At 32.9% G+C, this 11,915-nt stretch overlaps 1 protein-coding gene across 1 annotated transcript; it reads left to right on the forward strand.

Annotated features, from left to right (window-relative positions):
- Positions 1-2,603: 2,603 nt before the first annotated feature.
- On the forward strand, positions 2,604-6,527 carry LOC143551471 (uncharacterized). Its single transcript, XM_077041898.1, has 15 exons — positions 2,604-2,786; positions 2,888-3,073; positions 3,186-3,368; positions 3,457-3,862; positions 3,961-4,079; positions 4,170-4,247; positions 4,332-4,472; positions 4,614-4,658; positions 4,876-5,042; positions 5,118-5,196; positions 5,280-5,495; positions 5,580-5,712; positions 5,797-5,936; positions 6,019-6,208; positions 6,285-6,527. Exons 1-15 carry the CDS (start codon positions 2,667-2,669, stop codon positions 6,488-6,490), a joined length of 2,409 nt encoding a protein of 802 aa, XP_076898013.1. The 5' UTR covers positions 2,604-2,666; the 3' UTR covers positions 6,491-6,527.
- The last annotated feature ends 5,388 nt before the right edge of the window (positions 6,528-11,915 follow it).

Here is an 11,915-nt window from a genome sequence, read left to right on the forward strand (position 1 = left end):
AAGGCCGCTGCAACTAGGTGGATTAGATTGTTAAAATATTAGCTTGTTCACGGGGAACTGAAGGCTTGAAGAACTTCTGTTGTTGAAGTTTTAGCCTGTTCTTGGAACTGAAGGCTTGGTGGATTTCTGTTATTAAATATTACTGGAGTTACTGGGTACAAGGTTTTGTTTGAGTGGCTATTGCGGTTCGTGCAAAGCCTTCAAGTGGGAGATTGTTGGGTTTGTGAAGGCTTTGGGCTTGGGCTCAAATTGGTGACAAGGAGAATAAGGGCCCATGCCCGTTATTGTTTCTTGTTAGTTAAGCATTTAACCCTAGTTTTATATCTATATATACCCCCGCTATGTAATTGTAATCAGTGCCCCTAATCAAGTAAATAACCTAGTTGCAGCCCATGGATGTAGGTCCCTCGCTGGGACCGAACCACGTAAAATTCTTGTGTCGTGCTTATCGTTTATATTTTCTATCCACTGCGTATATAATCGTGTGTGCTCGTTTGTGTGTTGTTCCGCTGCGCCGCTTTGTTCCTAACATTTAAGTCATATGTCTAATTCTCTGTATCACTTTATTAGTGATTGCTAAACATACAAATACCAAAAAGACTAAACCTTCATATACCAAATAACAAAACTACATATATGCACCAAACCCACTATTTTATAACACGTACAGTAACACTAGTTTTAAAGTAAGAAAAAAGATAAAAAACTTTTGGCAACCGATCTTCGATATCTTTGAATAAAATGATAATCAAATTAGACTACATTTAGTAATGAAACTTTTATATATTAAAAAAATTTAAACAGGTTTTAACCGTCACCCGATCCTTTTGATCAATTTAATTAGTGGTGCAAAATACTGAGCCGCTCGCAAGCAACTCGATATTGATTTTTTAAAACTCGAATCGAGCCGAGCTTAAATGAGCCTGAACCCGAGCTTGAGATTTTATTAATGCTCATCTCATAAACGAGTTCGAACCGAGCTTCACATATCTAGCTTAGTCCGGCTCGCTAACCTAGACAAGCATTTTATTTATATAATCTTTATTTAACATATTTATATAATAAAACACATGTCATAAATAAATAAAGTATATATTATACTTACTATATACAAAAAGATCTTCAACCTTTATAATATTTTAATAATTTTTTAAAGTGGTAAAATAATAATAAAGATATAAAAAAATATTATTTAATTAAAAGTAAAGAAGAAAATAATGATTTTTAGTACTGAGAATGCTGTGAAGCTTTAGAAATGCAACTCTAAACGAGCCCGATATCTGGTGGGCTGTTTGGGCCTGGATTGTGGACTGCTAGTTTCGTAATGTAAATGCAATGTAGTCAAAGCATAGGGACTAAAATGAAAACTGCCTTGAACCCTCATACTCGTAAACAGACACACCACCGCAGTCCGAATAACCACCCAGCCACCACAGACTCCTACCACCGCTCAGTTCTGGCAGTCCGTTCAGGTTAGCTTTCATTTTTTAACTGTTTTTTGTTTAATTTTGTTTTGTGTTTTCGGCAATTTGTAGCAAATTTTTGGATATTATATTTGAAAATTTATAAGGCAGTTGTTAACTAGGTTTGAAATTTGAATAATAACTTAATAAGAGAATAACTTGAGCTCGGTTCGTTTCGAGCACCTTTTCCAAAGCTCGAGAGCTCGGGTCGTGACCTAAGCAGTTAATGCAGAAAAACATCGGATATTGGTAATTTTTATATCATGTAAGATTCATACATACATACATATATATATATACATACATACATACATATATATATACATACATACATATATATATATATACATACATACATATATATATATATATACATACATATATATATACACATACATACATACATACATATATATATATATATATATAGCAATTTAACACTAATAATCCAATGTACTCTCCTACTATTAACAAATTAACCTTTTGCAACTTGCAAAACACTAACAATCGTAGCAAGCAGGAACCGATTAAGACTTCAAACACTAACATTGAACAATAAAAATTCATAATAAAGACTTAAAACACTGATATCGGTGATACATTGGTCAATATCACCGATATTATCGGTACCACCGATAATTTAATTGGTGATATATCGACGATATCGACTGCAAAGGTCGTGACTCGCTTTTTCAAGCTCGGCTCGTGCTCGAGACTAATTTATTATTTACTAATTAGCTTGGCTTGAGCTCGTATGTGGTACCTTAAATAAGCCAAAGCTCAGCTCATTTCGAGCACTTATTGTTTACTAATTGTTTTTGAAATTTGAAGCTTGAGCTCGGCTTGGGCTCGACTCGTTTATTGCTTACTAATTAGTTTATATACATTTCTATTAATTTTTTTATATTTTGATAAAAACTTTAGCAAGCCTAAGCTCAGCTATGCAGTGAGAAATTAATACATAGAAATCCAAAGAGTTAAAACTTAACAAATACACTGGCTCTTGAGCTTTTTGTTGAGCCAAGCTTGAGTAGCTTGCGAGCAGATCAGCTCGTTTGCACTTGTTGTTGCTATCATATGCATCGAACATTATCAATCCTAATTGTTAGTTTGTTACTGGTTTTTTTATCGCTGCAGGTAGTTGATTTTGTTGACCAAAAACTCAGGACTGTTATACTAACTTTGAGGGACTTAGGTAGAGAGATGATAAGGGGAGGAAAAAGCTTTGTGTCTTCACAACCTGCATTCTCAAATGATTCGAAGAGACTTTTGGTTTGCACAGGAAACACCGTTTCCGTTTTCAGCACCGACACTGGTTTACAGGTTCTCTTTTGAATGTTTTTGCACTATATTTTTTAAACATGCATTTTTCCAGTTAGCAAACATGCTACAATATCCGCATTATCTGATAATATCTATCATAGGTAGCGGAATTGGAAGGTCACACGTCACTAGTGACATCTGTAATAGTTGTACCCGCGTCTACACCTGCAAGCATGATCTTATGCTATTGCTGGACCACTTCACTTGATGGAACTATCAGATATTGGGATTTCTCAGTCCCTGAGCTGTTGAAAACCATAGATATTCAGCTTCCAGTCCATTCAATGGTAATTCATTTGCTTTGTTTATGTTTATTACTTACGAAATTGGTTGAATAACATAGCTTATAATTGTTAGTCATGTAATGAGAACTGTAACATCGGTAGCTTTGATTTTCAGGTAATTCCATCGTTACTCGCTCATCAATCGGAGAAGAACGAATCACAATCTGATACTTATGCTTACATCTCTGTGGAAGATACCAAAACCGAACAAAATGATAAAAGAAACGACTTAAGAGGGAAGATTCTAAAGTGCAATTTATCAAAGTCTCACTTGGTTTCAGGAGTGATACTGGGAGAGGTGAGCTCCACAGTACTAGTTTCATATATATGTTTTGCTTATATAAGTAATGTTTTAATTATTTTTTTTATGTTTTGAATTATTAAAGAGTAAAAGACCAGAGAAAATAACCATTTCATCAACTGGAAAATACTTTGGAATTCTTGAAAAACGCAAGATTCGGGTATGGGAAGCACCTGAAAAAAACCACAAGAACGTTAGTTACCGGAAAATAAAACTATCACACACCAAGAACCTAAGCTGTATTGCTTTTCATCCAACGGACAGGATTATGGCAGCCGGCGATGCGACCGGGAGAATATTAGTGTGGAGAGGTTTTGGTGATAAGACATTTTCAGGTAATAATTCAGAAAATGAAAAGGTTATGAATGATGAAGATGATAAACCCGGTGTTAGGGGTACTGAAGATGCTGATTCTTGCACTACTTGGCATTGGCATTCTTCAGAAGTCAAAGTGTTGAGCTTTTCTTCAGATGGAGCTTATTTGTTTTCGGGTACTGCAAAAAAGCAAACTTTATGTTTTTTGTTTTTTTTTTTTAATATAAATTTTGTTATGGTTATGCTAATCTTAATGTAAATCTTTGAATCATAGGTGGAAACGAAGGAGTTCTTGTAGGCTGGCAGTTAGATACCGGGAAGAAGAAATTTTTACCTAGAATTGGAACCCCGCTTCTTAATTATATAAGTTCTCCAGATTCTTCTCTTTCATCAGTAAGATAAATCATGCTAGTTCGACTTTTTCTTAATCTCTTTATTATTTTTTTTTTGTGTCGACTGTGTTTTACTGATGTTTTTTTTCAGGTATCTTGTGCAGATAATCGGATTCATATTCTAAAAATGCCACGAATGGAGATCTTGAAGTCTATTTCTGGGATTAAGGTTACTGTCAAAGTTTCATTTTGATATTTGTTATTTTGATGTTTAAAATGGTGTAGAAGTTTATTTCGGTTCATGTATTTTCAGCTTCCTTCTGCTCTCCCAGATATGTTTAGTGGGTCATGTAATGATTTTGTGTTTGACCGTACTGCGGGATTGGTTGCTGTTCGTACTGAGAATTATTGTATTCAATTCTACAGTTTGTTTGATGATCGTGAAGTATCAGAGGTACACAAGCTATAGTGTATTGTTTTATAAGTGTTGATTTTTTCTTTTTAATCATTCTTCTATTTTGTCCCAATGAGTATTTAAAGTACTCAAAACTAAAAACAAGCAAATATTTGATTTATAAACTTCTGCGTGTTGCAGGTTCAGGTTTGTGAACGAAATCATCAACCAGGTGATGCCGTTACGGTAATGCTTTCATTCTTTGATTAGCGAAGTATTGTATAATGTATATAAAAGATATCACATAAAAGTAGTCCTTTTATGTTAAGATGATCAAAGATAATTTAGGCTTTATCTTGCTGTTTTCAAGAACCTTTTTGTAAAATTAATTCACATGAAAACATCCTTCATTGTCAAAACATGTTTTCATTACTATCTAATTATGTATATTTCATGATTGCAGATGGTTCTAAATCTAGTTGCACTTTCATTAGAGGGCTCTGTTATGTCTACCGTTGAAACCAGAATGGCTGAAGAAGGAATAGGAGGCTTTGTTACACTTAAGTTCTGGGAACGTGGGTTCCAAAACAACGATTTTAACTTATCTACCGTTATATACGAGCCACACAGGTTTCCTTTCTCTTTTATTATTTTATTCAATATTCTTTTGCCAGACGCAATCTGTAACATTATATACACTTACAGGGATGCTGGCGTTTCTGCGGTTGCTTTCCATCCAACCCGTGGCATGGCTGTTAGTGCTTCTTATGGCGGTGACTTTAAGGTAATATGTTAAGCTTTTATTGTTTCTTTGTTTATATTTTGAAGATGGATTTTTAAATTTGTATCGTTGTTGTGATGTCACAGGTTTGGGTTAGCAATAACGCAAGTCAACCGAATGATAAGTTGAGTCAAAGGACTCGATGGGCTTGTCATGCGGTTGGTTCTTACAGGAACAAACCTATGACTGCCGCTGCATTTTCCAATGATGGTTCCATATTAGCAGTTGCTGCAGAAACTGTAATCACATTGTGGGACCCGGAGAAGAACTTTCTTGTAGCTGTAATCGGGTCTACTCGGGAGGTGTGCCCTGCCGCTGTTAATGTTTGAATAATTTAGTTTTTAGTTACAATACTTTCATTCTATTTATTTATATCTCTTTTGCAGTCGATTGAAAAACTTTCGTTTATCGGAGCTTCAAATTTTCTTGTTTCTGCATCACAAGGTACAGATCCACAGCTCTCGGTTTGGAATATGTCAACGCTGTCGGTATCTTGGTCATACAAGCTTCATGCAGAAGGTCTTTTATTTTTTTTCTAAATTTAATTATTACAAAGTTACAAAACATAATATTTAATATCTTAATTGTGTAAAACATATGCAGCAATTGCATGTTCTGAAAAAGATTCCTGTTTCGCTGTTCTTGTTCTCGTACCTGATTCATCTGAAGCTGATGTGGATGGGGCTATTTTATTATTTAATGCTGGAGATCCGGTTTCGGTTGCTTCATGGTTTGTGACGAAGGTAAGCTTAATATTATGATATATTAATATTATATTAAAGAAAAGGTGTTGGATTTTAGTATAAGTTTTTAATTTATGTTCAGGCAAAGGGTGGAGGGATTGCATTTATTCAAGATAGATCTTTAGATGATAACATGGACGAAAACACGGACTCGGTTTTGCTTGCGTATGTAAATGGTGATCATGAGTATGTGGTTTTTAACCCGCATGGTGTAGAGATACAAGCAAAGAAAGTTAGGCATACAGACAATGTGCCCATTCCGGAAGCAACAGGTTTGACTTGGTCAACGAAAAACGTTTAATTTGATATTAAATAAAATAAATTTTAACCGTGTGCTCTATATGACAGGGCAAGCCGGGTACGCATCCCTTTATGGGAATCTGCTTGAGTCCAAGTTGCCAGCGATTGAAGCTTCTGCGGATGCTGTTGTAGCGCCTTTGGAAAGACCGTGGGAAACTATTTTTAGTGGACCGTCACATAGTTTACCTCCGTTGACTAAGCTATGCTCTGCGTTTCTTGATTCGTTTTTGGAGAAACGAAACCGTGGGGCATAAAGTGTTATGATTAATTGTCCAACCATATATGCAGTTAAAAGATGCATTTTTGTCTGCTTAATCATATCAATGGCCAATTTTGATCTCTTTTGCAAGTTTTGTGGTGTATTTTATGAATATGGTTGATTAGATATTAACATGTTATATTATATTATTTTTATTATTATGGAGTTGAATTAGTTGGGTATTCAGTTTGTTAATGGTAGTTGAACTACTGGCTGGTCCTAATACTTATATGTGTGTATTCTGTAATGGCTCGTTTAACTTACGAGAGCTCATGCATAGTTTGAGCTCTATTTCTAAAGCTTAAGCCTAACTTGTGAGTAGTTTGTGAAGCTTGATGTTTCGTTTATTATTTATTAATTAGTTTGTACTTAATATGCATTCTTTTTGTGTTTTTCTATATATTTTACTTATAATTTTGATAAATTACCGTGTACACTATTAGTTGTTTTAGTCATTTTTATATAGTGATAATTTAGGTATATATGTTTGCATTCTATAAATTAAATACTATTATTTAAATAATATATTTGTTTAAATAGCTTTAAAAGTGTATATATGCAAAAGCTTCAAAAAAAAAAAAAAACATTTAAAAATGAATTTTTATTAATATTACATGTAAAAAACACATGGTTCCTTTTCTCTTTTTCTTAATAAACTTACCTCTACATTATGCGGGTAGTAAAATATAGTGGATATATATAGTAGGAAGTTATCTTGTTCTCTTACGACGTTGTCGTGATATATAATATGCGTCACTAAAATGTTTCATCTTCCGAATAAAGACTTTTAGGTCATTCTCACGGATTAAAAGATAACGTCTTCATCTAACATTGCTTGATCAAAATTTACGAAGACCTTTGAGGCAATTTAATTAAGTGGGTAGCCAACTTGGCAGCATACACTTTTTTTGTCCTGTCCAAATATTTTTGTCGTATATTGTGTTAAACACAACCCATTTTTTCAACAAAATAGACTATATATAATTGTTCTATATAATACGCATGCATATAATTCATTTTTTAAAGACAAATAAATGAGTAACATCCTTGAAACAAGAATAGGTCTAGAGATATTTATGTAAATATATCACCTTCAATTTTATAACTATCATTATAAATGAAAATCACTTTCCCGAACTATCGAACTAAAACATGTACCTCTATCAAATGAGAAAGTCCTACATTAGAAAGATCGGGTGTGAGCCGGCCCATGAATTTTCTTTTCATAATAGCGATTAAATTATGTTGTTAGACAATTAATTTCGATAACTCAAGTCTTTTTAAACAACTAATTTGGATAATTCAAGCCAATTTGTACACTTAATTGGACTAACTACAGACTACCAGCCACTCCTCCGCTCTCACGAATCAATTGTAAATAACTTCCAAATACTCGATTCAGCCATATAGTTATTTTTATTTTTTTTATATCTTACCTTTTTAGTTGATTATTGTGAATCCACCCGAACCACCCTAAAATTTTTTTGCCCAATGAATTGTTTTTTTTTGGTTCGCCACTGAACATTGCACGAATAAAATTGACTTTCGACTATCAAAACTCCTTACACGCTGTAACAAACTACCAGATATTAACTTCACTTTCCTTTCCTTTCCTTTACGATGAATTGTCAGAGAAAAACTAGATTCAAATATAACAAACGAAAACATGCTTTACCAAAAAAAAAAAACACAATATAGTAACAGATAAAAAAAAATCATAATATTCAAATCAAAATATCACTTTAGAAAAGTTGGATCCGAATCGAAGAAGAACCAATCAACACAATGAACAGTTGAACGATATCAAGTCAATCTAGAACAAAAAAGACAAACTATGAATCAGCTAAAATAAAATATAACACAAACACTCATCAAACATCGAAATGAACAGATAATTGTTGAATAACACATGTGCCATTATTAACACATGTATCATTAGTAACAAAAAAAATGTATGCAACAGCGCATAAAAAATACCATCATAAACACATAGTGTATACCACAATGCATACATTATAAAATATCTTACATCAATTCATCGTTAATAGCCTATGTAGTACAATTACACTTGCATACATTATATATTTAGAAGTATCACTACTAACACGTCTAGTGTATGCAACAATATATACATAAATATATAACGAGTAAGTGAGTAACCCATATTATGTATGAAATAGCATACAAACCAATTTCACCAATAACACATCTAGTGTATAACCAATGCACACTAATGCAGTGTTATTATTATTATTAATTTTTTTTGAATTTTGATAAATTATTTATGAACGTTTGAACTAGACTTATGGATGTTTAGATTAAAATTGTGGTTTAAGCCACGAGGTTTGAATTTTATTATTGTTTTTTTATTAAACGTTTAAGATTATTTGATGTTTATAATTCATTAAAATGCATGACACATACATATATGACTTATAAAGCTTTATATATTTTCTACCCGTATGTAACACGAGATCTAACATACTACACTAGTGTATCATTAGACATTAGTAACTTATGTAGTGGCATGGATGTGATTGCATTATTTGGTTGTGTGTAATCATTAATAAGAATACTAGTAAGTCACATGTTATTATACTATCAAAGCAATACAAGGTTTTTACATGACATTTAACTAGCATGTCCACGTAGGCTTCTAACTCATCTATTTTTCATTTATATAATTTCCACATGTTAATTTGAATATTGATTTTTAAACATTTTTTTTGGAACGACCAACTAACTAACGCCGGGTACTCCGTACGCGACCCCCAATGGCTAAAGGTAGCCCGAGCCGGGCACGAGTCTGGACGGATGGAGCCCCTAGCGGTCCACCTATTGAGGGATACCCCGGATAAAACCCGACCCCATGCCCGCCAAATGGCACGACAGCAAGGAGTTGGTAAAACCGGGTGAGATCAGGACTCGACCCATGGCAAGTCAGGGTCATCCCTCATGTCTCCCATATAAATTGGTGATAGTGAGGTTTGAACCCCCTACCTCTCACTAGTAAAGTGAGTGCTCTACTATTGAGCCACATCCAATTTATATTGATTTTTAAACATTAACTCCTAAGTTAAAGAAGGTTTCAAAATAAATAGTTATAATAATCAATTATTGAGTAATAAAGACAATTAATTGTTTTCATTGTTATTTTTTAAATTTAGAGACTTGGTTATATTTATTATTATTATTATTTTGGATTTTGTGAAATTATTTATGAACATTTGGATGTATGAATGTTTGGATTGAAATGGTGGTTTAAGTCACGAGGCTTGGATTATATTGTTGCTTTATTAAACGCGGGTTTAGTAAATATTATAATTATATCTCATTGTTATATTTATATTTTTAGCATTTTTTATGTTGCGTAGTTAAATATTTTATAATTTCAATAGTTTTTATAACACACAGCTTATATTACAACATCTACATGTTTACGCTTTATAGTTTACAGCATATGACTTCAGTAGATGTTGAAGCTTTAATTAATATGTCTTTTTTGTTTCATGGGATTACACCCCAACCTAAGGCGGAAATGCCGGGGCGTAAGCTAATTGTTCACAACTCAAATGTACTATCATAAATAAAAATAACATTAACTATTAAGTTAATTATTTCATTTAAAGTGCACAAATATCCATAACACAAATAAATAATTTAAAACAAATAATTCAATCAAGATAAATTTAATCTTCATTAAATTTCCTATGGTCTTTACCAGATGTCCTTTTCACGTCAAACTTCAATTCAAAGGCAACCTGCATATGCGTAGAAAATAAAGTTTGTCAAGAACACATGTTGAGTGAGATTATCACCAGTTTTTGCAATGTTATGATAGTAATATAAGAAATAAGCAAAACGTAATAAATTGCGGTAAATAAATCAAACCATGAGCAAATAAGGTGTCAATTGACCATTGCCAAGCTAATCGGGCGTTGGTAAATCAACCATGAGCAAGTAATAAGACTGTTGCCAAGCGAATCGGACGTGGGTCAATAGCATGATCATACTATGAATGAGAATATGTTGGACCTCTCTGAATGCGATAAAGTAAACAAATAAACATGTAACAAGTATATTTGATAGATCACACAATTACACGTTTGCTATTTTGAGATATATAGGTAATACAAAATATGAATAAGTACGCATATGTTCCCAAAACTTGTGAAAACATAGTAAAATTGGGAAATGACAAAACTCACCTTAAATCAAAGGCAAATGAATAATAATGATAAAAAAGTTAATAATTAAGCAAGTCGTCCACTAACGCGTCGAACGAAACAAACCAACTGAACCTGAAACTTTGAGATAAGAAAATATGAGTAAAAACGAACTCATTGCAAAACTGGTGATAATCTCACTTAACTTTATGTTGACAAACTCTATTGTATTTTCTACGCATATGCAGGTTATCGATTGACTTGAAGATTGAAATTCTGGACACTTAGTAAAGACCTTAGGGTTTAATGAAGACAATTTATATTTAAGTTTGTTTGAGATTATTTTTATTTGTTTTTGGAATATTTGTTATATTTGGATATTGTGTGCACTTTTATGAAATACTTAACTTAATAGATATTGCCATTTATATTTTATGATAGTACCTTTGAGCTGTGAACAATCAACTCATGCCTGACATTTCTGCCTTTGGTTGGAGTGTGACACATGGTATAAGTTAGAAATATGTGGCTTAACTTAGAATTATATTTTAAATTGTTATTTTTCTTTATTTGTCTTTGTATGTTGGATTCTTTTAATTAAAACATGCATGTGATAATAATAATAATAATAATAATAATGCTAGATTATCTGACGTTTACAATTTATTAAAATGTATATAATACACACACACACACACACACATATATATATATATGAAGTTTTATAAATTATCTGTCTGTACTAACACAGGATCTAACATAGTTTCTTAACATTCAAACCCACATATGTATAACAAAAAGGAAAAGTTAAATTTATAAATGATTAGTGAAAATATAAAAGCACTTTTTGACACACATATATACTAGATGGATGCCCGCGCGATGCAACGGGTGTTTGAATGCGAACCCTGCTAATCACGTAACAATTATGAGTGTTCATGGTTTGGTTTAAACCTTGAAACCGTTTAAACCAGTCATCGGTTTGGTTTCACGGCTTTTTACTTTCGCTTGGTTGGTTGGTAAATTTTCAAACCGTAGCGAACGGTTTGATTCACGTTTTATACCGAAAATCGACCATATGAAACCTGACCAGACTGTAAATGCATTTTAATTTTTTTTATTATATAGTATTAGATATGTTTTGTAATATATAGTTGGGTGCCTACGTGATGCAGCGAAATATGTACGCAAACATGACATCGAAGCGTAACCAGTGTTACCGTTCCAGTAAGTGCGTGACTTCACAACAGTACG

The sequence above is a fragment of the Bidens hawaiensis genome, unplaced genomic scaffold (genome assembly GCF_021521415.1).
Source record: "Bidens hawaiensis isolate Kalapana, Puna unplaced genomic scaffold, B.hawaiensis_p1.1 tig00001016_1, whole genome shotgun sequence".
NCBI lineage: Eukaryota > Viridiplantae > Streptophyta > Magnoliopsida > Asterales > Asteraceae > Bidens > Bidens hawaiensis.

Excerpts from the sequence above, each read along its gene's own strand:
- LOC143551471 (XM_077041898.1), top strand. The coding sequence starts at position 2,667 with ATGATAAGGGGAGGAAAAAGCTTTGTGTCTTCACAACCTGCATTCTCA. Across the intron at positions 5,197-5,279 it reads CTTATGGCGGTGACTTTAAG|GTTTGGGTTAGCAATAACGC; the intron begins GTAATATGTTAA and ends GTGATGTCACAG. Across the intron at positions 6,209-6,284 it reads GCCCATTCCGGAAGCAACAG|GGCAAGCCGGGTACGCATCC; the intron begins GTTTGACTTGGT and ends TCTATATGACAG.